Source organism: Meles meles, chromosome 3, assembly GCF_922984935.1.
Source record: "Meles meles chromosome 3, mMelMel3.1 paternal haplotype, whole genome shotgun sequence".
Taxonomy (NCBI): Eukaryota; Metazoa; Chordata; class Mammalia; order Carnivora; family Mustelidae; genus Meles; species Meles meles.
In genome coordinates, this window is record NC_060068.1 from 103,195,805 (window position 1) to 103,221,703 (window position 25,899).

Genomic DNA, 25,899 nt, shown 5'->3' on the forward strand with positions numbered 1-25,899 from the left:
CTGGGGCATGACATGGGTATGTTATTTAAGTCTGCTTGGCCATCTATCCTCTCTTGTTCTGGTGGTTTCCCCGATTTCCCACTGGAAAACTACCTTGCTCCCATTTTATGCAATACTCTTAAAACTGTCAGTAACTGTGTGTTGTTTTCCCCTGCATCAGCCTAAGCTAGACCAACCTGTTGTTATCTTTCTACGAATCTAAATCTTCAGAAGAGTGAGGCAGGTACTAAAAAACAGTTTAGAGCTTTGTCATCCTGCAGATATTATTCAGAAGACCCTTTCTTATTGGTTCCTGGGCTCCAGAGCTGGTATACTTTCAAGCCTGGCTCTTCAGCTCTTCCTACCTTACTGCAAGTTACTCAATAGCCTTCCACATTCCTTCATTTTTATTACTGTGGTTTTTGCTATTGTTATCTTAGAATACGTTAGCCAAAATTGATTTCAGATATACTGAAACAATCCTACCTGGGGATACAGAGGCAGGGAAAAGCACTTGTTTCCTTGAAAAAAAATTTCCCTTATTCAATTCTTGAAGGAAAAAATATTTTCCCTCTTCTAAAGGCCTCTTAACCTACCAATACCAACCACTCCAAATTACCTAATATTTTATATAAAACTCCTGGTCAAAATCTGTATTTTGGAAAGAATGAAAGGAAAATCTCTGTCCTTTAATGAATTTAACACACACAAAAATACTTCATCCTTTTGTCCATATGGAGAAACACTGCTTTACTGATTTTTTTGACATCACTGGAATTCACGGGAGGGCTCTTTGAATGTTTCTCCAAGTGGATTTTACAAAGCAAATCTGAGGCAAGGGGACAGGATTTCCTTTGCACTCTTGTTAGCAACCTGGAAGGAACTGGTTCATACTCCTAGGCACCAAGGACATCAACAGCCCTAACACTAGCAGTGCCTTTTCATTTTAATCCCATCATCTTTACAAGGTTACAGATGCTCTTGGAAATTATGATTAACCAGAGTGCTCAGAGTCAGCAGCAGGGGAAATGTGCTGTATATTCTACAGAGGCTGCCCAGGGTCATTCCCATCAAAGAGGAATATTATTACAGACTTCACCAACTCTACTCTTTCCTCTCCAAAAAGGTAACAAAGAACACACAGTTACTAAGCAATCACTAAGACAGTTGTTGTCTAACCAGTCCTTTGAACAAGACTGTGTAGGAGGCAATTCTGGCTTTCCCCTAGGACAAGGTTCTTGGGAAGCTACATAGTACTCAAGCAAGTGGCTTTTAAGTGGTTTTTGGAACTACATTCTCAAGACCTAGGGTTAACTGAGATAATATACATTAAAATGCTTTGTCAAGTGAGAAAGGTTACAAAATGCAAGGTGTCACTACGGTCTTGCCAGTCAGGCTCATTGAAATATCCTGGAGTTTCTGAGATGGTATGTCAGGATGAAAGCAACTGACTACAACAGGGAAATGGGGCAGACCCAACATGCCCACAGCACCCCCTGGTGGTTCTTCCCCAGCATAGCAACTTTTAAAGCTCAATCCCAACCCCAGCTGTAGAAAATCATCCAAGGGACATACTTACTCCCTTCACTCTGGCTGTCTTTGTTCGAATTGTAGACCTGGAAAACAGAAATAAACACTTACTTGTGTGAATTTTATACCACCCTACAGGTTCAAATAATAAAATCATTACCTGCCCCCTTTCCCTAACTTATGCTATAAAATAGAAGGCAATTTGTGGCCCCCAAACATGAATCCTCTCTAAAATTACCTACTTCCCAGTATTTACTTCAGCTATTCCTAAGTGTGTGTGTATATATAAAATATATATATATCAGAATCACCTGTGCAACTTAACTTAAAAACAGATCATATTCTTTAAAAAAAAAACCAAACTCATGCATATATTTAAATTAAAAACAAGAAAAATTTTAAATAGTTACAATCATTAAGCTTTTACTGGGCACCAAAGCAACATGTTGAGCAATTCACATGAATGATCTCAAATTATCTACACAACAATTCAGTTGAGTAGGAACTCATCAATGTATTACAGATGGAGAATTTGAGACTTAGGTTAACTAAGGTCTCACAGCTAGTAAATGGCAAAGTCAGGACAAAGATACATTATAAACTGTTAAGTGTTAACACTGGGAAATGGAACCATTCACATTCTGCTTTATATGGTTTTGAAATTTGAAAGTTGTAAGGAAAATATGTTACTTTTACAATGTAAAACCCTTAAATTATTTACAGAAATCATAAAAGGGAAAAGTGGTCCAATAGAGAAAAAGAGAAAATACCCCAATGTAAAATACACAATGACATACTGCAAGAATCAGCAAGCTTCTCCTATGAAGAGCCAGATAGTAAATATTTTAGGTTTTGTGGGCCAAGAAACAAAATCAATATTATGCAGATGCTTGTTTAACAAGGGAAAAAGTGAATTTCCACAAATTTTTGGTTGACAAAATTTAAAACATAGCAATTTTTTGAAATTGAATTATAGGTAATATATAGGTATAATATTCATCACAAGTTAGGATCCCTTTTAGAGTTCCAAGGGTCTCTTTTCAGAGATGCTTGGTTCATTTCCTCTAGAGGTGAAGTAAGTTGTTCTCAACCAAGAGCGGCCATCAGAATCCTGTGGAATCTCTCCTCCAAGGAGTATAATTTTTGAAATGTAGATCCACCAATCAAAAGAATTGGGTTTTATTTGTTTGTTGGTTTTACATAAGGAGGATAACATTTGGCTTAATTGGGGTTCAAAGTTAGTATTTCCCATCAAATCAATTGCAAATGTTCATCTATAAATGCCACATTTAGCTCACAGGTTATTAAAAAAAAAAAAAGCGGGTGGTGTGCTGCATTTGGTCTATAGGGCATTTGCCAATCCCTGATGTGGTGACATTAGTAAGTAAGATAAACCCTCCTTTTTAAGGGGGGGGGGATATAGTTTTCCAAATCTCTCTTTGGTGATTATAATTCTTTACATATGAAAAGGCATAGGGTAAAGCTGGCCATCATAAGTATGTTTGTATGTACATACATACATATCTATCTATTATCTATCTATCTATCTACCTACCTACCTACTATTCCAAATGATTCTGATGGCTACTCTTGGCCAAGAACCACTTACTCAACCTCTGGAGGCAGTGAGCCGAGCATCTCTAAAAAGAGAGTCATGAAACCCTAGAAGAGATTTCTCCCTGCTAGCAAGTGTGTGGAAACAGCTGGTCAGGAGCTTTCCAACCTGGCCCTTCAGCTGACTTCTGTCACTGGGTAAGGCCTCTACTGCCTCATCTGTAAATTAAAGGAGTTGGCCAAGAAGGTTTCAAATGATCAAATTCTAAGTAAGACAAATCACTCCATTTCATTATTACTGATTTCCTAATGAAGACTAAAGAGGCACAACCACTATTTGAAAGTCAGGAGGATGAGGATTAAAGAAAAGGGTTTCTGTACTTGAGGCAAAGGCATCAGTTTTTATGCTTAAAAATTCTAGAGATGAGGGGTCAAAAGACTGTGATCATGGCGCACAGCCTCTTGGAGGGAAGAAGACTGGTGCAATCGGCAATCAGTGCATAGCAGAGAGGTGAGGGAGATGAGGAGGGGCAGAGGGGCAGCAATGCAATCCTGCAGGATGTTGTGACCTGTGAGTGAAATAGGTAGCCTCATAAAAGCTAGGACCAGCAATCTATTCCATTAACCTTGGAAAGCCAGGTAAGCCAAGTGCAAGGGAAGAAACTCAACCTTGTCAAGTATTTTTATTTTCCAGCATTCCTGACTAATTCATTCTGTCCATTAAATTTAAACATTCTGAGAGAAACTTGCTCCTGTTTATAAATGGCAAAATCCAGAAAAAAGAACAAAATGCAAGACTTTTAGCTCTCCTTTATTAGGAGGAAAATTGCACCAAAGTACTTCCCTTCAAAGTTTCCTGGGTCTCAGGAAGCCCGTGCATGCAATACTCAAGCATTCCCCAAATTGGACAGGTGTCATCAATGAGCCAATGGTGCCAGAAGCATGTGCTGCCCAATACTCTGAAGCCAGGCCATTCACCTCTGCTAGTTTGGTAAATGAGCCAAAGACAATGAGTTTTGAAATAAACCTAACAAACCATGTGTGACTACATGGCCCAGTACGGAAGGCCCAGGGTGGGGGAGAAGCCTCACCACCACACAGGCCAGATGGCAGCACGGTAATAGCACTGAGAATGGCTTTGTTTAACTTACCAAGTACCACACACATCACTGAATCTTTTTAACCACCTTATGGCATAAGTACCAGGACTGTTCCCATTTTGCAGATATGAAACCGAGGCCTAGAGAGGTTATACAGTTTGTCCAAGGACAGAGAGCAAGTGAGAGGCTTCCTATTCTATCTTGCCTCTACAGGGACAACACTACATAATACTACAATACTACAGTTACAATACTCTTACTTTTCCAAGCAGTAGCAAATGTGCATTACTACCAAGCAAAACCAGAAGTCTATAAGCTCATAAATAGCTCCCATACTGGCAGAAGCCGAGAGTATGCAATTCACCTTGAAAAATGGTCATTCTGTTCTGGGGATATCTTCTCTCTCTCTCTTTTTTGCAAATATATATTTTTTTTAATTTTATAATTTAAAAAAAATTTTTTTATAAACCCGGGGATATCTTTTCATTATTCTTATTCAAGTATAACTAACATAACTTGTTATATTAATTTCAGGGGAAATCTTCTTCTACAGAGCTTTTGGTGGCCCACTAGTGTAATACTGAATAAAGTAAAGAGGTGAGGCCAACTTCCTGAAATAAAAGGTCTCTTTGGCCATGGCTTCTGTCTTATGATTGATTAGCAGAATTATGTCAAGTTTGCAAGCTTTGTCTTGAAAGGAGAGAACATAACTCTCCTGTATTAATTCAAGGGGACACGGGTCACTAAACAGTCCCTGAATTATGGCTCCTATGAAGACTAATTCAGTTAATATGCTTTCTCCCATCACCTACCATTTCTAAACCTTAATCACACCACCTGTAAAATGAGGACATTAACACTCCCTACCTCTTAGGGGTGTTGTGAAAATTAAATGAGACAATAGATATAAAACCTTTAACAAAAAGCAGAGAATACTGATTCCATGTCCCACTTACAGTTCCATAAAGATAAAATTCCACCACCATTATTTTCATCTTCCTCATTAATTCTCTTCACATGTATCCCCTTCTGGGATAAAAGGCTAAGGATGGGAATGTAGTTTAAGGGAGCCAGTAACACTGGGCTCATCAGCATTTCGATTTAACCAACTGAAACTGAGTAAGGGACTAAGAGCAAGGAAAAGAGATAACCATCCAAAACCAACTTACAGAGGAATGGGTTCTCAATTTTTTTAAAAACAGCAGTCAGAAACAAAAGTAACCACCTACCATCAACCACTTGTTCAACCACTTTTTCACGAATTATGTGCCATGCACCATACTAAGCACTGAGATAAATAATTTTACTTCATCCTGAAGCCTACAGGGTAAGAGCACTGCCTCCACTTCACAGCACTATGTAGGTTAAAGAACTTTACAAAGATTACAAAGCTAACAAGTGGCAGAGTGCTCTAGACTAGCTGTGCTCAACCCCAACTTCATGCAACTTCCCCACTCAGTCCCACTTCCTAGCGGGAAACAAAACCAAACCTTGGCAATTAACAAAGAACTCAAAAGAAGCTAAGCAGTAATTAAAGTGGCAACAATGCAACCATTATGTAAGAACAAAATTTCCACCCAATTTAAACATAACAGTAATTCCACAAACTTCCAATTAATACAAGCATAGCAGTAATTGAAAACCACAACCAGCTTGAGACACTTCAGGATGCCCAAAAAACATCCTTCCCCGAAACTCTGAGCACATACACAGAGAACTGGCCAGCACTGCCAAGGACCGTGTGGGGGACAGATTTCTTAGTAGAGTATTACATTCGAATTCTTGTCAAACTCTATTAACAGGTTCTAAAATTTAGAAATTTCAAGTGACACTCCTCAGAATTTACTAGTAAGACAACCTTTGTCTGTGGAATGCCACTTAATAGTGGACATGCATTTTTAGATCAAGGAGAGACCCTCTTGTCACAGTGGGCCACAAGCTACACTTGGAATAGCTTTGAGAAGGAACTGTTTGAATCTTAAGCATGGAGAGATAAAACTGATTTGAATACCTTGCAGCAAAGAAGGGTGTGTCTCAACTGGCGAGGGCAGAGCTCTGGAGCTAGGTACAGGCTCTTCCTCCTCCTCCCATTAGAAGAGTGCCTCTCATCATCCCAGCCTGATGCACTGGAGAGAATGGAAGTAAAGGGCTGATGCTGCTTTTCTATTTCTCACCTAGCAATGCTCCCTTCCACTCGCCCCTTCCACCACTACCAGCATTGCATTTGCTGGCTTAGAGGAGCTCTCTTGAAAGTCAAGTCATTAAAAATGTATCTGATGGCTCTTTCCAATGACTTATTCCTAAACAAATGTGAAAACCTTGCTCTTGCACACTCCAGAATCACTCGTAAAGAAGGCTCAGTGGCTAGAAAACAGCAGGCCACTCAATAAAGAGTGACTGGTGAACAGTTTTTGAGAAGAAGAATAAAGGAGAGACTTATTTTTTTTTTTATTTTTCAATCCCCATGTTGGGAGATTTTTCCCCCTAGAGATTGTTTATTTATTTGACAGAGAGATAAAGAGTGTGTGCAAAAGAGAGCAGAGTGGGCAGAGCGGTAAACAGAGGCAGAGGGAGAAGGAGGCTCTCCAATGAGCAGGGAACAAGATGCAGGACTCAATCCCAGGACTCGGGGATCATGACCTGAGCTGAAGGCAGCTTAACTGTGCCACCTAGGTGCCCCCCACCATGTTGGAGTTGATGAAGACAATGCCCTGATGCACTGACCAGACAGAAAAGGTAAGCAGATCTAACATTGCTGAGGGCCTATATGTCATTCTTCTAAGTATCTGGAATGTTCCAGGAATCTCTGCATTAGACTAGAATGAAAATACACAATTCAGGCCTTATTACGAGGCAATATAAAGCAGATTTACATTATTTGGCTTAACTCGAGGCTGTCAAAACTCAAAAGGGTGTCACCAGGAAGTTGTAAATTGCAAACCAAGGAATGGGTTACTATACCTGAGGGTGCTGAGTCTCCCCTCTCCTTTACAGAAGAGGCACCACAGACACAGGCAGTCTCTTGGAAAATGTCCCAGCAAAGAGTGACCAAATGGCTGTGCTCCTGAAGCCAATTGGAGAAAGAATCTGATGGCTGTTCAAATCTTACTGCATATCAACACACCAGCATACTTGTGTATACGAACAACTACTTGCTGTTCAATGTGATTATGACAACGATGACAGAAAAAATACACTTTCTTTCCCATTTGTTCAAGCATTTCCAGCTGTTTTGTACTTAAGGGTATAAATGGCTTACTTCTTGTATAATTCCTCAGTAATACTGGGGGAAAACAAAGTGCTCTAGACACCTGCCACTTCTACCATCTTAGCATCCACGTTCCACATGGATACCATCCCCATTCTCCTTGGGGAATCACCAGAACCAGTTTACCAATTCTGTCACTATCATATTCCTTAAATCTATTCCTCATCCCCATTTCTTCTTCTACTGCCCTCAGCCAGGTTTGGACCACTTGTTGCCACTGTGGCATTGGTCTTCTACCTGGTCTTGCTGGCTCTGCTCTCTTTCTGCTAAAGAAAAGCCATCAAGAGATCACAATACAGTCTTCAAATACTCAGAGGGCTGTCATGTGGAAGAATGGTAAGACTCACTGTTCCAAACAGGGATGAAAGTCAGGGTGAAGTCCTAGGACAGCAGATTACAGAGGGATACAAATAACTGAAAGTTAAGAGCTCTTCATGGTCCAGAAGAACAGGGAAACTGGCTGAATGTTATCCTGACACATACGACTAAGCTCCATTTCATCTAGAAGGTGGCCCTGAGCATTCCTGGGCTGACAAATGCAGTTTCATTTGAGGTTTAATTATTGTGATCCTATCCTCTCATCTGTACAAGCCTTCAGTGGATTCCAGGTTGGGGGAAATGGTCCAGCGTCAGGTGAAGCAGGGTGGTGGACAGAGTAGTGAGTGCTGTGGCCCTGGACAGTTGCTTCTACCATATTTTAGCTATGTGACTTTGCGTGGCAATTTAACATTTCTGAGTTTTCTTATTTGTTAAGATTTTATTTTTATTTATTTATTTGAGAGAGAGACAGCAGGGAGAGGGGCAGATGGAGAGAGAAAGGCAGAGAATCTCCAGAAGACTCCCTGCTGAGTGCAGAGACTAATGCAGGGCTCATTCTCACAACCCTGAGATCATGACCAGAGCTAATACCAGGAGTCAGATGCTTAACTGAGAGAGCCACCCAAGCGCCCCCTGAGTATGTTTTCTTATAAAGTGGAGCTAAGTAAGAATACTTCGAGGGGGTCTTAGGAGAACTAAAATAACCTCACAGTGCCTGCAAGTACTCAAAAATGCTATTTCCCTTTCTGCTACCTCCATAAAGATGGTCTGACTGACTTCATGGCTGCAGAACCCACCCCCCCACACTACCTTGGCCTCTCACTGTTCTGACAGTCTATTCTACACAGGCTAATACTTCAAAATACAGTTTCTTGTTTTCCATTATTTCTAATTTACAAATAAATTCCTATGACCGGTTCGGTCTTACATTTCTATAGGGTCTGCCTGGCATCAAACACAATGTTAGGTATATGGTTAGCATCTAAGAAGTCACTCCCAATTGGGGGAAAAAGAGCTCAAGACAAAGGATGAACCTTCTTTCAGTCATTCTCAGTGGGTTGGAAGTGGACCATAGGACCTTGATGAAGAAATTATCCTTAGAGTGATGCTTTCACACTTTGAGTGTCGCTGACACTTAACACACTTCCTGTGAGAAAGTTCAATTTGAGATCATATAATTTTAAGGGAAAAGGTGAAACTGGTCCTCCTGGGGGCACGTAGGTGGTCGGTAACATGCAGATATGCGGTCAAGGGGTGGATTATCTATTTTAACTTGTTTCTGGTCCTGATGAATTTTAAGCATGAGTGCAGTGTTTCTGGAGTTACTAACACTGATTGTTGTGAGTGCTCCTCCTCCCCCACAACACTGTGATTTGCCTGTTATATAAACACTGTTGCCATAGTTATAATTCAGGAAGCTTTGTTGTTTGACCTCAAGAAAAATTCAACCTCAAGTCAGGATAACACTAACTCTCTAGACCGACAATAGACCATCAGAGGGTAAGACCTGCCAAATTCCTTCAAGCTTCTAGAAGGAACTACTGTATTTTTGGGTAACAAGCGAGCAACAAGAAGAGGAAATGCTGCAACATTATGCAATTTCCTTGCATTTCATATTCAGAAATCCTGAAAACCCCTATAAGCAACTTCCCTAGCTTCCAACCCAAGATCAGAGTTACAGCCAATATAAACAAACCTGGACGCAAAAGAGGAAAAATGAAATCTAAGGAATGTCCGAGTAAGAAGAGTATTTCAGGAAAATTTTAAGGGCAACAGAAAAAAAAAATAACAAAACACACACAAGTTCACTTGATAGCAAATGCACAGAATTAAGTAGATGGCATCTGAGCTGACACATATGTAGGATGTGGTCAGATCACAGTGCGAGGAGTCTTCTGGCTTTAACATTTCCTGGCTTCACACCAACCTAACATTAAAAAGTGGGTATGAACTCACTAGCCCATTAGCACGATGCTTCTACCTCCCCATTCACCAGACAAAAATTGTAATTTTAAACAGAAAGTCTTTCTCTGTTCCTCTGCCCACCCCACCCCCTCTAACCCCCCCTCCATGTCTTTGGAAATAGTGGCACAGCTCCATCAAAGGAGGGAACCTTGTTCTTCTATGCTTTGGAAAACTGCCAATGAGAAATTCTTTGGTACAGTACACATGATTCCAAAGCTGGAGCTTGTAAGGTTCTGCTGCTAGAGCAGGACCCCCCTGCCCAGGAGAAAGGATAACCAGACAGTGAGTCACTGTACAAAATTCATTCCTTTCAACTTCTAGTCCATTTGTCCTTCAGGCAAATCGAGGCAAGTGGCACTGTAATGATCTTATTAATTCCTGCAATGCCTCTCGAAGGGGTGGGAGGAAAATTTATCCAATACAGGCACAGGTGACTTCCTTCCCTACAGACAACTGGTAGGTCAGAGTACTGCACTTCTAGATAGATGACTCAAAGCCAAGTTTCCTCGGATACAGGTCCTACCCTAAATCTAGGAATAAACCTGATATTAACACAGCATATGCAGCAAGAGGTTCTGGGAATATTCGTTTTGATTTCTTTGCTCTGAGCCGGTAGGGATGGGATCCCTAGCTCTTGGTCATGAGGAATCTCTGTTTTCCTACAACACCCAAGCAGCAGAACAGGGTTTACAAACTGGAAGGGCAGATTCCAGAATCCCTTCTCGTTCTACAAAGGTTAAAAGTTACTAGACTGTTTCATTTGGGAGGGAGACAAACCATAAATGACTCTTAATCTCACAAAACAAACTGGGGGTTGCTGGGGGGAGGTGGGATTGGGAGAGGGGGAGAGGGCTATGGACATTGGGGAGGGTAAGTGCTATCGTGAGTGCTGTGAAGTGTGTAAACCTGGCGATTCACAGACCTGTACCCCTGGGGATAAAAATACATTATATGTTTATTAAAAAAAAAAAAATTTGGAAGGGGAGGCGAACCATAAGAAACTATGGACTCTGAAAAACAACCTGAGGGTTTTGAAGGGTCAGGGGTGGGAGGTTGGGGGAACAGGTGGTGGGTAATGGGGAGGGCACGTTTTGCATGGAGCACTGGGTGTTGTGCAAAAAGAATGAATACTGTTACGCTGAAAAAATAAATAAAATGGAAAAAAAAAAAGTTACTAGACTGGGCCTTTTCTTATCTCCAGACAGTGTCAAAGATAGGAGGTTTATCAAGATATCACAGGATTTCCAACACAATGATTAAAGTAAAGGGTACCGCTGGGACCACCAGAGCCCTTCCACATGCAGATCTGTCTTTTGGTTACCCACAGTGTTCATTCACTAGTCATTAGGCAAGGGTACCCTGCTCTCCTTCCAAGGGTCTACACCTCTCCATCACCAGGCAGAAGTCAGTCCACTTCTGACTCCGGGGGTAGACAGATAGTATGACTTAGGCCAGGTCAGCCAGAGCAGCAATATTCACTCCTTACTCTCAACATTAACTTTGGAACATTTTCAAACTTACAGGAAAAAAGCAACACATACACATATAACCCATCACTTCCATCCTACTGTTATTGGTATTTTACTACATTTGCCTGATCATGTATGCAGCCACCTCTCTGTATCATCCACAATCCAACTTATTTTTTGATAAATTGTTGCAGACATTAACACTACCCATCTTGAGTATGTTTATCATTTATTAAAGTTACATATTGATTTGTCAGCCTTTTTAAAGTGAAAGCTGCCTACAATGAAATGCACAATTTTTTAAAATTTATTTATGTATTTTAGAGAAAGAGCAAAAGCAGGAGGGGTAGAGAGAATCTCAAGCAGAACCTATGTTGAATGTGGGACTCAACCCAGGGCTCAGTCTCATGACCCTGAGATCACAACCTGAGCAGAAACCAAGAGTCAAACACAACCGATTGTGCCACCCAGGCGCCCCTGAAATGTGTAAGTCTTAAGTGAGCTGCGATGATTTCATATGTACTTTAAAAACCCAGATTAAGACAGAAACTCTTCTATCACCTTGGGCAGTTCCCTGTCAACATCCCCCAACACCCACCCCCTCAACACACATAGGCTCACGCACCTGGGCAACAACTGCTCTGTTCTGTCGTGGTGTGCTCCCAGCATTGGCTCTGCCTGTTCTCCAAACATCATACAAATAGCATCATACAGTATACACTCTTTATGGAGGTCTTATTTCACTCAGCATAAAAGTCATGAGATTTACCCATGTTGTGGCATGAATCAGTACTTCTGATCTGTTTTACTGCTGAGCATTATTTTATTATTTGACTATATCACTGTTCATTGATTCTGCTCTTCATGGACCCCAGGGTGTTCCCTCCTTGTCTTTGGCTATCATAGATTAAGACACTCTGAATGTTTTTGTTTAAGTCTCTTTGAGAACATAGGCTTTCATTTCTCTTGTGCAAATAACCAGGAGTGGAATTTCTAGGTTACAGGGTATGGGGGGTTTTTTGGGAGAGGGAGAGAGCAAGCGAGCAGAGGGAGGAGCAGAGGAAGAGGGAGAGAGAGTATCCCAAGCAGACTCTCAGCTGAGTGTGGAGTCCCACACAGGGCTCAATATCACAACCCTGAGATCATGACCTGAGCTGAAACCAAGTGTCAGATGCTTAACCAACTAAGGGACCCAGTACCTTGGGGGGAGAGGGGAATATTACTGAACAAGAAGCTGCCAACCTCTTCACCATATGATTGTTTTATACTCCAATAATGTTTGAGTGCTCTGGCTGCTCACATACTCACCAACACATGGTGCTAGCAGTCTTAATTTTAGCCATTCTGGTGGGTATGTCATACTATTCCACCATGGTTTTCATTTGCATTTCCCTAATGACTGATGATGTTGAGTACTTTTTCATGAGCTTACTGGATTTTCTTTTTTTTTTTTTTTAAGATTTTATTTATTTTACAGACAGAGATCACAAGTAGGCAGAGAGGCAGGCGGGGGGGGGGGGGAGCAAGCTCCCTGCTGAGCAGAGAGCCCGATGTGGGGCTCGATCCCAGGACCCTGGGATCATGACCTGAGCTGAAGGCAGAGGCTTAACCCACTGAGCCACCCAGGCGCCCTTACTGGACTTTCTTAATCTTCTTTTGTGAGATGTCTCTCCAAGACTTTCTTTCTTTCTCTTTTAGTGAAGCTGCTCTTTTATTAGTAAGTTTTATGAGCTCACTATACATTCTGGATATGTCAGATGTATGTTTTCAAATAGTTTCTCCCATTCTGTGGTTTGCCAATACCTCAATGGTACTTTTTAATAGCACAAGTTTTCAGAGTCAATTTTAAAGTCTGTGTGTGTGTGTGTGTGTGTGTGTGTGTGTGTGTGTGTGTAGACCTATTGCTTTCTGATCCTATTAAGAAACCTCTGCTGATGCCAGATAACAAAGATTTTACACTGTGTTTTCTTCTGGAAGCTTCATAGTTACAGCTTTTACATTTAAAGTTTATGACCTGACTTGAATTCATTTCCCTAGTTCCCCTGGTTTGCAAACATAATTTACAGGTGCTTCTGAGTCACAGTCCAGATCTGAAACTCACTCGTTTAAAATACAAATTCAGTAACAAGTAGCACTAACCCACCCTCACTCCACTTCTCCCCACCAGCTAGAAAGTGGTCATATGGAGTGGATCCATATATATAACTTTTGGGGGTTCTTACAATATTAACAAAACTGCTATCTGCTCTCTACCCACTCAGCTCACAGGACAAGGGAGAAGTAAATGAGCTTTGTAAAGACATATGTGTGCATATGTATGTATCTGTATATGAGCATGCACACACAGACAAACACACACACATATATATACATACATAGACACTCAAGCCTGACTTTCGAGATACATGGCTAACTATATGGCTACCTATAAACTGTAATCTCAAGAGGCAGGGAGCCCTGGGAGCTGACAAATATGTGGTCACGAGTAGCCACTGATGTCCTATGTGATCTTGATTAAGACTCTCACTCTTTCTGGATCTTAATTTCCTAATCTATTAGAACACGAGCCTGAAACCATTTTTAAAACTGTTTGAATTCCACACCCCTCCACTGCCTAACTTCTCTAATATCCCACCATCAAAAATGAGTCCTTTTGGTCCTGAGGGGCTCAAATCAAGAGTCTATTCACTTTAAGGGTTTCATATGACAACGGCAGGGTAGCACCTTATATTTTATCAGCAACCTGCTAAACTGGGATTTGCTGACAACTGATTAAAAATGAGGTCTTGTAAATTTAGAACAAGGAGTAAGGACTTTGAAGGAAAGGGAGGCATGATCAGAAGGCTGCTGACCAAAGATCAGCTCAGCTTACTGAACAATGTTGTTTAAAGCTGACCAGGAAGAAAGGGGTTGTTATGAGTATTTGTATCCCAAACACACCATGCCCAGCCCAAACTTCCCTAGCTTCTTCTATAGAGAGCTAAAGCATGCCATACACAGAGCCACCAAGCTTAGTTACCAGCACAGCCAGAAGCCAAAGGCAACTGTTCATTGGTTCTCCTGGGAGAACTAAGAACAAAGGCAACTGCGAGAACTAAGGCCCCTGGGATCCCCTCCCAAATGGAGGACAGGAGAGGTTAGGACACGCCTTACTTCTGACCTGAATTTGAGAGCACGGCAGGTAAACGCACAAATCAAAGGCCACTTTGGGGCCCTTTCCTGCAGCACTTGATATGGGTGATTAGCCTGTGTCCTTTAAATGTTCACCTCTACTGAACCCTACCCAAGCCTGCTCCACAGGCAACTCTGTAGGTTCCTCTACCCTGCAGTTATTTTTTGTAACTTGGGAGAAAAGTATTTCTATAAAAATGTTACATATGGATATTAAATAATCATAAATGCAATGTGTTTACAAATGTAAAATACTTACAAATGTAAAATACACATACATATTTACACACATATAATCAATTCATTATTCGCTCTAGTTAATGTTCTTTAGAGTCACTGTCAACAATGAATAAGCGAATATGGAACCTCTGCTCCTATGGGAAACACAGGGTTAGGTTCCCAAAAGCTTCTGGTCATAACATTTTCATCAAGTGATCAACACATAACCTTGTTTTCTGTCTGCTTCTGTTTAAAGACACCTTACCTAATACATACTGTTGATTCATTAACACGGGACTCCTGACCAACAGTGCTATAACTGATGCCTGACAGCAACTCATCGAACAGGTGTTTTCTCTGTAATGCATACCACAACCTTCTTGTACTTAGGAACACTAGCCAGTACGTTAGCCCTATGCTTGGGGACCATTTTAAACAGTGACATCACCAAGAAAAAGCTCAAGAACACAAAATAAGTGGTACTAAACACAGCAAAAAGGACACTGACTTACAATCTGAGGGCTGAAACATGATGGCAGAGGGTCCCACCTTGTCCAACCTTAGCTGGACACATGTGTGAGGCAACTCAAATTTTCATCTGCACTGTGCAGATCTCCAAGACTATGAAAGCACCCCAAGTATTGACTTGGGGATATAAATAAATGTTCACAAGTAAGTAACTTCACAAATATGGACTCTGTGAATAATAAGGACCAACTGTGTGTATGTATGTGTGTAGAGAGTCAAACATACATATGAAATATTTTGAGCATACATAACAGTATCAAAAAAAAAAAGAAAAGATTTAACAGTCACCCAGGAATTGGCAATGCAGATTTAAGAGTTATTGGCAGCTTTCAAAATTTGTTTCCAATTGAGATCTCTAAGGAACTGAACATCATAGTCCTTCGGCCCATCTCTGTCTCTTTCTTCCCCTATTCCCAAGATGGTGTGCACTATTCCTATGCATGTTTTACTACTTCTACTACATGTGTACACGTCCATTAACAGCATATTGTTTCTATACTTTTAAAATGTATGTAAATGGCATGATACCATGTATGCATATGATCTTACAACTTGCTTTTTCATTTTCTATTATGTTCCTGATATTTATCCATATTGACACATGCAAATCAAGCTCATTCACTTTATCCACTGTAAAGCATTCCATAAAATGAAACAGCCATATTTTATCCATTTCTGTACAGATGAACAATATAGGTATTGTCACTTTTTTACTATAATAAACCATACTACAGTAAACCACCTTTTCACTGGTCTCTTTTTGTACATGTGTGTGAATTTCCTGGGGCAAAATCAGCCACTTAAAGCCTGTAGGCCACATCCAGTCTGCCTTGTGCTTTCAAGTAAAGATTTTTTGAAAACAGCGATGCTTAACCATTTACATATTGTCCATGGCTGCTTTGTGCTACAACAGCAGAGCTGAGTAGTTACAACAATGACCATTGCAGGATATGTACACATTCAACTTTACTTGGTTTTGCGTAGAGTTACCAACGGACACTCCCACCAGCAGTATACTTGGAGAATTCCTTACCTTAACTCTAAAACTTCCCAAAGTTCCTTCCCTGGCTCTTTTATTGCACTTTCTCTTCCTACGCACAGCGCCTAGAAATTTCATCCATTCCTATGGCTTCAACAAATGTTTTATGCAGATCGCACTCTACCTCTAAACATACAACCCCAAACTCCTTCTGGATTTCTTAGTAGCACACCTCCATTTCTAACTACTTATTGGTCATCTCTACCTGGGAATTTCCCTGAACTTCAAACCCAGCATCTACTCCTCTTAACACCACCAAGAAGGGTTTTTGAGACAATGAAAGGGGAAATATCTTAAAACTGTGAGCTAGCAGCTAAATTAGAACTTGTTTGTAGTTGGTTGATACAAGCCCATTTAACAGGGTGGGGAGGAATACAGAAACCTATTTTCACATAGCCACTCTGTCCTTTCCAGTTGTGACACCTCTCTGTGCCTCAATTTCCCCATCTATAAAATGGGCATCATTCCATACAAGCTAAAGGATGGGGTAAGAGCAGTAAAGCAGCGGGCACAGTGCCTGGCACACAGTAAATGCTCAGTCAATAGCAGCTAATAATCACTCTCTTCCTGATGCCAAGACTCTTCTAGCAGTAACTTGACCTAAAATCTTAAATTTCTGTCTTTTTGCTTCCACATCTAATCAGGTGAGAGTAACTATATTTTGCTTTCAAAATGATGATCATAACCATTCCTCCCCATTCACTCCCCAAACTCTTGTTGGGTAGCTTGGCGCCTCTTGCTTGGAATGCTTTCAAACTGGTTTACTTTCTGCCCTCCCTTTGTTCAACCTATCCTTCACAGGACCACAGCTCAGAAATCGCTTCTGCTCCAAAAGCTGTATGGTCATATCGTCCCTGACAGCATAATGTCCTAATTTCTATGTGTGACCTCTGACAAGCTGGGCCCCAGGATTTCCTAACTTACTTTCCCCTTTCTCCTCCCAACCTTCATACCCCAACTAAATAGAATTGCCTATTTCCTACACTTGTCCCATGTCTTCCTAAGAACATTCATTTCTACATTTCCTGCCAAGAGAGCCCTTCTATTCATCTCTACCTGTGCACAGCCTTCAAAGCCCTACTCACACGTCCCTCCTCTGTGAAGCGGTCTTTAACTTCCTCTGTCTAAAATCATCTCTTCTATTTTAAAGCACTGTGCTTATACCTCACATTTATCACCTCCACTGTGAAATAATAGCAAGGTGACAGACACCAGAGGGCCTTGAGCACAGCTGGCATCAAATAAACATTTGATGAATGACATTATGAACCAAGGACAAAGTGCTATCAATGCAAACCCTAGACTCAGTTTACATTAACTTAGTAAGTTCCAACCCTAACACCTAAAGAGGTTATGCAATTAAAAATGAATTTAGGACTTAGAGAACCCTTCAAATCTGGGAGGAATAACTTACTTTCTCTCTACCAGCATTTTAAATATTAAACTGCATGCTTATAGTTGTGCCTCACACCAAAAAGGTTCAGCAGTCAGCATCAGGGCAAGACGCAGAGCCAGAGTGTCCTCACTCCCAGAAGTGTGTCAGGCATGAAAAAAAAAAAAAAAAAAAAAAAAAGAATCTCTGAAAGCATAGCAGCTCATGCAGTTTCTTCCATAGCAACTAACTCATATTCTCCATGTGCTTAAAAATCTGCTACACTTCTTAAACCATCTCAGAGCATTTCAGGTCAGTTAGGAAGTAATGGTGCTGAGATAACAAGAATCATTTAGAGGGAAACAAAAATCAAGGTAGATCTCTACCTTACACTATTTTGAGGCCAAAACAAATTGGAGGTATTTAATCTCAGAATGCAGATGCCTCAAGCAAAAATAAAATACATATAAAGTAGTTCACAGTCTTAATACATAGAGTTCTTAAAATCAAAAGAAAGGTAAATACACCAATAGAAAAACAAATGGACAAAGGATAAACTATTTGCAAAAGGAGGACAAATAGTCAATAAACATGAGGAATATTCAAATTCATCAGAACACAAAGAAATTCAAATTATAACTGGCATTTCTTACCTTTTGAAAAAATTACAGATCTTTCTATAATGCAGGCTCAAGGAAATAGGCACTACCATACAGGACTTATGGAAATATAAACTGGCACAGTCTTCATAGAGAGCGAGCTTCAAAAACAGATCTATGTATTCACCAAGCATGGCACTTTTATGAATTTATGCTAAGGAAAGACTCCCAGATAGCAGCCCAAAGAGGGGTCTCAGTGACTACATAAACCTCTCAGATATTATATGTAGAGTGTTATGTATTTAAACATCTTTCTGAGGACAGTATACACAATTTTGTTCATGCCATCAATGACTTTAGTTTCTAAGTCACCGAAGAACTTCTCGGTGCAGAACAGTATTTAGAAATAAGGTGTGACAGACACTGCTAGATATCTGTACAGTGTCCATTCTTTTCTTCTTCCTTAAAAACAGACCCTTGATTATGCAGAAACAAAGTTTATCCAGCTGAAAACACTACAATCCTCTGGGATAGGAATGTGACTTGTGTCTAGCCAGTAAGACACAAGCCAATGTATGCTGGGGATTTCTGGGAAAATGCTGTGTCTCTGGCACATACACACACACATATCAATCTTCTTGCCTCCTTCCTTCTCCCTGCCTGAACCACAGACACGAGGCCTGGAAGTGCAGCAACCCTCTTGTAATCATGAGGTGACAAGGAAGACAAAGCCTACATCCTATGGATAGAGTAAGAAAAAGATGGAAAGAATTTGGTCCCTCAACGCTTCATAGAGCTACCCTATTTACCCCAAACCACTATCTTACAGCTCAATGCTTAAACACCCCACCCCCAATTTAAGCTACGTTTATTGGATTTTCAGTTGTTAAAACTCATGGCTAAACTGATACATAAGAGAATAATACAATAAATATTGAAAATCCTACTTTATTGCAATATATGGAAAGTGATCATTTTATTTATGTGTATGTATAACCATATATATAAAAAAGGGCTGAAAACACAAACATCAAAAATTAACCACTGTTCTCTTAGTAAGTTGAGTGATAATCATTTTTATCTTTATGCTTTCAGTTATTTCCCACATTTGACCATTTCTAAATCAATAGCAACAGAGGATTAGCATCTCTGGAGCCTAATTCACCATGGAGCAGCAAGGAAGGCTCAGCCTCAGGTATCAAGGGCATATACAATCATCTCCGTTTCAGATGAACTCAAATAGCAGTGAGGTGATCCATTCCCACTCTACCTCACCTGCCAACAAGGCACAGCCCCATGAAGGCGGTGGCGAGAGTGGCATGGGTACTAGGCAATCTCTGTGGGGCTGCTCTGGAGAGGCCTGGCAGTCTCGGGCAGCTCTTAGGTCACCTGGACAAATTATCTTCAGTTCTTGCCACAAGGCCTACATATGGAGCCACAGATGGGAAGGCCCCTTGGACAACTGCTTTTGCATCACATCAAAGCAATACATAGGACGGCAGAGCCAGAGACAGCATTCCCTGTGAGCCCACTGTTGACCACCCAGATAGAAGGTCTCAGGGCTTCCCTGAAGTTTCTGATCGAACTTCTTCCAAACAAGAGCAGACACAACAAACCAAGCCTGTGTTTTGGAGCCAGTGAACTACAGCCACACTGTGCCTCAAATCTGCCAGAACTATGTCCTTGCAAAACCTTGCAACAAGAAAGGCATACAACAAAAGGGAAAGATCAGACACATATAGATTATCTAGGCTGGAATTGGCAAATATTGGTGATGAGATCCTTTCCTTTCTTTTCAGATTCCTTCCTTCCCCCTCCCTGACTGACTCCATGGGGCCTCCAAGCTGTTTAATGTTGTTACTCCTGTCCTTCGGCCCACTCTTCCTTGTTCAGTCAAGGCTAAACAGTAGAGAGAGACCCCTTCCTGTCATAACCCACCCCCACCCCCTGTTCTGCCTCAGAGTTAAGCCGGCAGCCTTGTTTAGGAGATCACAGCTCTGACTTTGTTCTACTATTCTGATTCACATAGCTGAACGAAATGATTGTTCTCATTAAAAACGAGCTCATGTTTTACAGCCAGTGCAGGCATTCCCAAGTGCTCCAACACTGAGTTTGCCTGGGCCAGCAGCCAGCCGTCTGGACTGCTCCAACAACTTATGTAACTTGCTGTGTTTCCACCTTTGGCTTGGGGGTTGGGGGGGGGCTGTAAAGCAGGGAATGGACTTAGATCAAGCTGTCAGTCCAACATGTCTGAACAGCCTGCTAAACATTTGGTCACAGGACTCTTTTAGCCTTCAAGAGCAACATAAGGTGGACTGGATCAGGCCAGCTTATGCGCAAAGAGCCAAAAAGGAGCATGAGGTCAAATGGATTGTAGAAAAGACTTCTGATGCACGAATGCAAAGAAAGCCTCCAAGAGTCTCTTTTCCATGTCAACAGGCTACAGAGTAAAATGCAGGCAGATGTTTACCTGCAACAGACAATAGGAAAATGTGAACCTTTTGCTTGATGTCGTAACATGAGGTTTAAAAAGAAGGGGTGGGAGAAGGTGCTGAATTAGCTATGAAGCAGGATAGGGGTGTGGTGACAGCACAGATGAGCCAGGTCCCTTCCCCCAATGAGGGACAAAGACAACTCCACTTTGATTTTGGCCAGAAGCTCTGGAGAAGTAAAGGGGGAGGCAAGAAAAAGAAACCTGTTAGTCCTTTTAAGTAGAAAGTATACAGAAAGATCATTTGATTAAAGGTAATTCTGCCCGGGACGCCTGGGTGTCTCAGTTGGTTAAGCAGCTGCCTTTGGCTCAGGTCATGATCCCAGTGTCCTGGGATCAAGTCCCACATCCGGCTTCTTGCTGGGCGGGGAGCCTGCTTCTCCCTCTGCCTCTGCCTGCCACTCTGTCTGCCTGTGCTCACTCACTCTCCCTCTCTGACAAACAAATAAATAAAATCTTTAAAAAAAAAAAAAAAAAGGTAATTCTGCCCTGTACAAGAGATGATCAGGAGCACACTCAGCCCTTCAAAGAACTTTCCAAAGATTAACTGTACTCTCCCTAATAATGTAGACTTCTTAACTTTAAGAAATCTAATTTTGAGGGTAACGCATGGTCTTATCATACCTGGGAGTAAGAAAGCTTTCTTTCTAAAGCTTTACTTTCTTTCTAGAAAGTACCTTCTACTTTCTAGAAGGTACATGCCCAACTAGACAAAGACCAGTAGAACATTTAGATTACATATTGTGCTTGGGGGTTGTTAATGCTTTGTCCATTTGGTCCAAGATGCTTCAGGGAGAGGCAGGTTTAGGAGAAGCAAAATACTAGTAAGAGAACGGGTTTGGATCTAAGTTCAGCGGTTGGCTCTGACACTGGCTACATGACCTGGGGTCACGTTTCCCAGTATTGATAATAGAGATTATAAAAGCGCATACCTCTACAGAATAGTGTTACAGTGAAATATGCTAATACATCAACATACTTGGAATGGTGTCTAGCATATAATAAATACTCAAATGATGGGGTAGCTACTTATTACTATTAGTTGACTAGATATTAAGTTTCCTAAGAGCTGGAATCAGTACTCTTAGGTTATGATTCCCTAGATATACTCTAGCACTCTATTTTAAAAAGTGCTTGGGGCACCTGGCTGGCTCAGTTGATGGAGCATGTGATTCTTGATCTCAGGTTTTAAGCTCAAGGCCCACAATGGGTGTATAGATCACTTGAAAATAAAATCTTTTTTTTTTTTTAAAGAATAGGTTCTTAATTAAATGTACATTAGGAACCTTAGTCAAAATGGAAGAAAAATAAAAAATAAAAAGGCTGGATCAGGGCTAGAATGAGAAGTTCAAAAGCTGAGCCATCCAATAAATCAGGATGATGACCCAAGGCCCTACACAATGGGTGGCTGGGAGAGGCTACTGCAGGAATGGGCAGGGGGATATTTAGATCTTGGCCAGACAAATGGAATAGGAGAATGGAGTTGTTCAGGCACTTGGTGCTAAAAATGACTAAATGCTCACTTATAACACCCCACAATCCAAAACGAATCTCTCCCTCTTCCTCCTTATCACCACCACACAGGCATAGCTATTCATTTATAATATTCATTGACTGCTTCCTAATCTATCAGGTACCATATCGTAAGTGACACCTCTCCCATTTAACCTTCCCAACAAACTGGTGAGATAGGTACTGTTGTTATCCACATTTTTAGAGTGAGAAAATAGACTTAGAAACTGAAATATCTAACCAGCAGGTAAGGAGGCTGGGACTGGAATTCATGGTGTGAGACAACAACACCCATGCCTTGTATCACTAAACAGGAAGTACTTTCAGCACACGTAGCCATGCTGCATTCTCCTTCTCACAACGACTCTTGACATCCATATTGCCTTTATAGAAAAGACAAGCTTGCCCTAAAAAAACGACCAAAAGATGGTAGAGGCACTGATCAAAAGAAAATACCCACATGGTCTCCATATCACAACTTGTCAAGGAAATGTGAATACACATCCAGTGAAACCCTAACATACACAAAGCAGAATGGCCATTAAAGTAAGGACAATTAAAATATAAAAATAAGGACAATTCCAAGTACAGATGAGGATGTGGAAAAATTAGAACCAATCACGGTAGAGATGCAAATGGGTACAACCACTTTGCAAGAATATTTGGCAGTATCTACTCAGGTAAACATCCATCCACCCTATGATCCAGCAATCCCACTTCCTGGGATATACTCAAGAGAAATGGGTGCTTATGATCAAAGAAAGGTAGGAGAATATTCCCAGAGGCTTTATTCCTCAGAGCTCAAATTTAAAAACAACCCAATGTACTCAATAAAAGCATGAAAATCTTGTGATGTATTCTCTATATGAAATGCTTTAGATCAATAAAAAAGAACAAACCACTGCTCCCTGCAAGCAAGGAGACTCTCACAGGTATTAATTTGAGGGAAAGCAGCCACCAAAAAAGGAGTACAACCCTATGACTCCATTTAAATAAAGTTCAACAACACGGAAACTAATCAGTGGTGACAGAAGTTAGAAGAGTAATTACGTGGAAGGTGGGGGAGGGAAGGAGGTATTTGACTGAGTGCACTAGGGAGCTTTTCTAAATATTCTCTACCTTCATCCAGATGGTGGCTATATATTTATAAATTTGGTTTCTAAGTGACAGTAGAGCATGACCCACCCAGGTGACATTCCTCTCTGGGACACCTTATTCTCCAGTTTCTGATGCAGCTGGAAAGAGATTTATAGTAGGCAGAGCAGTGTCTCTACCTCCCACAACCCTCCCTCCCTTCCTAAGTGCCGGCGACAGTGACTGTGAGAGTTAACTTCACAGGGCATTCTCTCCTGGGATTGGGCTCACATTGGGGCACTTTGCCTTCATTCTCACACATATACCCTCCTTGCCCTGGATATAAATAATGCAGCCTGAATACAAGTTTGGGACTCTGCCCCGAATAGTCCTTTTCACTTTATGTGCAGAAGAAACTTTAAAATATTTTTTTTTCCATTTTATTTATTTTTTCAGCGTAACAGTATTCATTCTTTTTGCACAACACCCAGTGCTCCATGCAAAACATGCCCTCCCCATTACCCACCACCTGTTCCCCCAACCTTCCACCCCTGACCCTTCAAAACCCTCAGGTTGCCCCAACCTCCCACCCCTGACCCTTCAAAACCCTCAGGTTGTTTTTCAGAGTCCATAGTCTCTTATGGTTCGCCTCCCCTCCCCAATGTCCATAGCCCGCTCCCCCTCTCCCAACCCCACCTCCCCCCAGCAACCCCCAGTTTGTTTTGTGAGATTAAGAGTCATTTATGGTTTGTCTCCCTCCCAATCCCATCTTGTTTCATTTATTCTTCAGTCTACCCTGCTTCTTACTTGTACAGGGCTTGATAAGGCAACCAACCCATCAGTGGTATAACTAGTCCTCCAGAGATACATCCATCTGGGTCAAATCCTAAGTGAAGATAAAGAGTCAAAAGGAACACGCTCAGTACCCTCTGGATGCACCATGGTTCCCTGAGAGAAATAATCTACTTTTTGAGCAGACTTGTTCCAGCTGGAGATACAAATGGAGCTGATGTGGAGCAAAACCCAGACACCAGCTGGGACCTCAGAACTTAGGAGACTTGGGAGGGGAGGAGAAGAGAAGACAGAAACAACATCTAATTGAAACTGCCAAGGTAACTGCTATTTATTAAGGAGGAAGGGGAGAAAACATAAAGAAAAATTTATTTCTTAAAAATTCCCATCTTCTTTAAATCAGTAATAATGTTATTTTTATCATAATGGTGTTATTTTATGAGAAAAATTATTATGATACCTAACAAATTTAATGATAATTCCTTAAGAGCTTCTGACAGCCCACACTGAAATTGGTTTGTTCAAATGAAGGTCCAACCCAGTTGCACACATTAGATTTGGTTAGGTATCTGAAGTCACTTCTGTTTCCAACAGTCTCCCCTCCCTTGTCCTTTGCCAAAGCACTGCTTTATGGGAGGACTTTAATCTGCAGTGCTTTAATTTTCATTTTTTTTAAAGATTTTATTTATTTATTTGACAGAGATCACAAGAAGGCAGAGAGGCAGGCGAGGGCAGGGGGGTGGGGGAAAAGCAGGCTCCCCACTGAGCAGACAGCCCAATACGGGGCTTGATCCCAAGACCCCAAGATCATGACCTGAACCAAAGGCAGAGGCCCAACCCACTGAGCCAACCAGGTGCCCCAAACAGTGCTTTAATTTCCTTTAAAAAAAAAAAAAAAAAATCCAGATAAAGCTGACTGGTAAAAGTAAGTTGTCCATTATACCAGACATTATGCCTTTGTATTTTTCCCCAATTTCAACACTTACAAAAAGGGCAAATCCCCTTCTTGATATAAAGCTCCAGTAATTCGATTATAATGACCTTTATAGGGTGTTCACTTATGTGGCAAGTATTGTGCCAGATGATTTTGATGGATTATCTCATTTAACTGTACATACCAAGAACTCTGAGGTCAGTGTTAAAACTACCCCACTTAACTGATATGGATCTGGGGCCAAGATTAATCAAAGAGTAAGGGATGAAGCCTGAATTCAACCCCAAGGCTGTCTGACCAGACCACACTCTTGGCTGTCATTCTCTACTGGCATTTTAATTTTGAGTTTGAAGAGCTTAAATCAATGTTGGGAGTGGCCACTGGTTAACTATAGCCAGTAGATGGGTATATAAATAAATGGACAGTGTGCCTTCTCCAAAGGGAATCAAGGATTTCTCAGACATTATCTCATACCTCCCCATTGCTGGAGAGAAAAAGAGGTAAAGAATTTGGAATGGCACTGCTGATGAAGGAAGAGGCATGCAATGACTAGGATGTCCCAGTGATGACCCTAAAGCCCCAGGCATGTCATATAAACACTCTCAATACAGCTAAGACCGAAAGTGACAAAGCTAACCCTGCCCCAATTAATGCAGAAAGGAAAATTTTAAAATGGAATGTGCTCATTATGGGAAGGTCTGTAAAAGCCCAGGAATAAAGTGGAAAATATTGTGGAGATGTCAGTCACTGAAAATAAAGTTCGAGTGGTCTAGAGGAACAAGGTCATGTTCCCATGCCTCTGTGGGTAATCTATCAACCACCTCAAACATGGGGCTGAGGAAACTTTTCAACATACTGCTCATGTTCTTCATACTGGTGAATTTACTCTGGAAGGAAAACAGTACCCATTAAATACACACACACACACACACACACACACACACACATATCAGAGGCTCACTAAACTGTGCTAATGATGTCCACC

At 41.2% G+C, this 25,899-nt stretch overlaps 1 protein-coding gene across 5 annotated transcripts in view; it reads right to left on the reverse strand.

The window, feature by feature from the left end:
• The window catches only part of ARHGAP26 (Rho GTPase activating protein 26), a 444,108-nt gene that overhangs the window by 213,599 nt on the left and 204,610 nt on the right, over nt 1-25,899 (reverse strand). For all 5 annotated transcript variants that reach the window (XM_045998912.1, XM_045998911.1, XM_045998908.1 and 2 more), the window contains exon 12: nt 1,559-1,595. In XM_045998912.1, the coding sequence (XP_045854868.1) occupies nt 1,559-1,595 (37 nt within the window). The remainder of the gene's footprint in view (nt 1-1,558; nt 1,596-25,899) is intronic.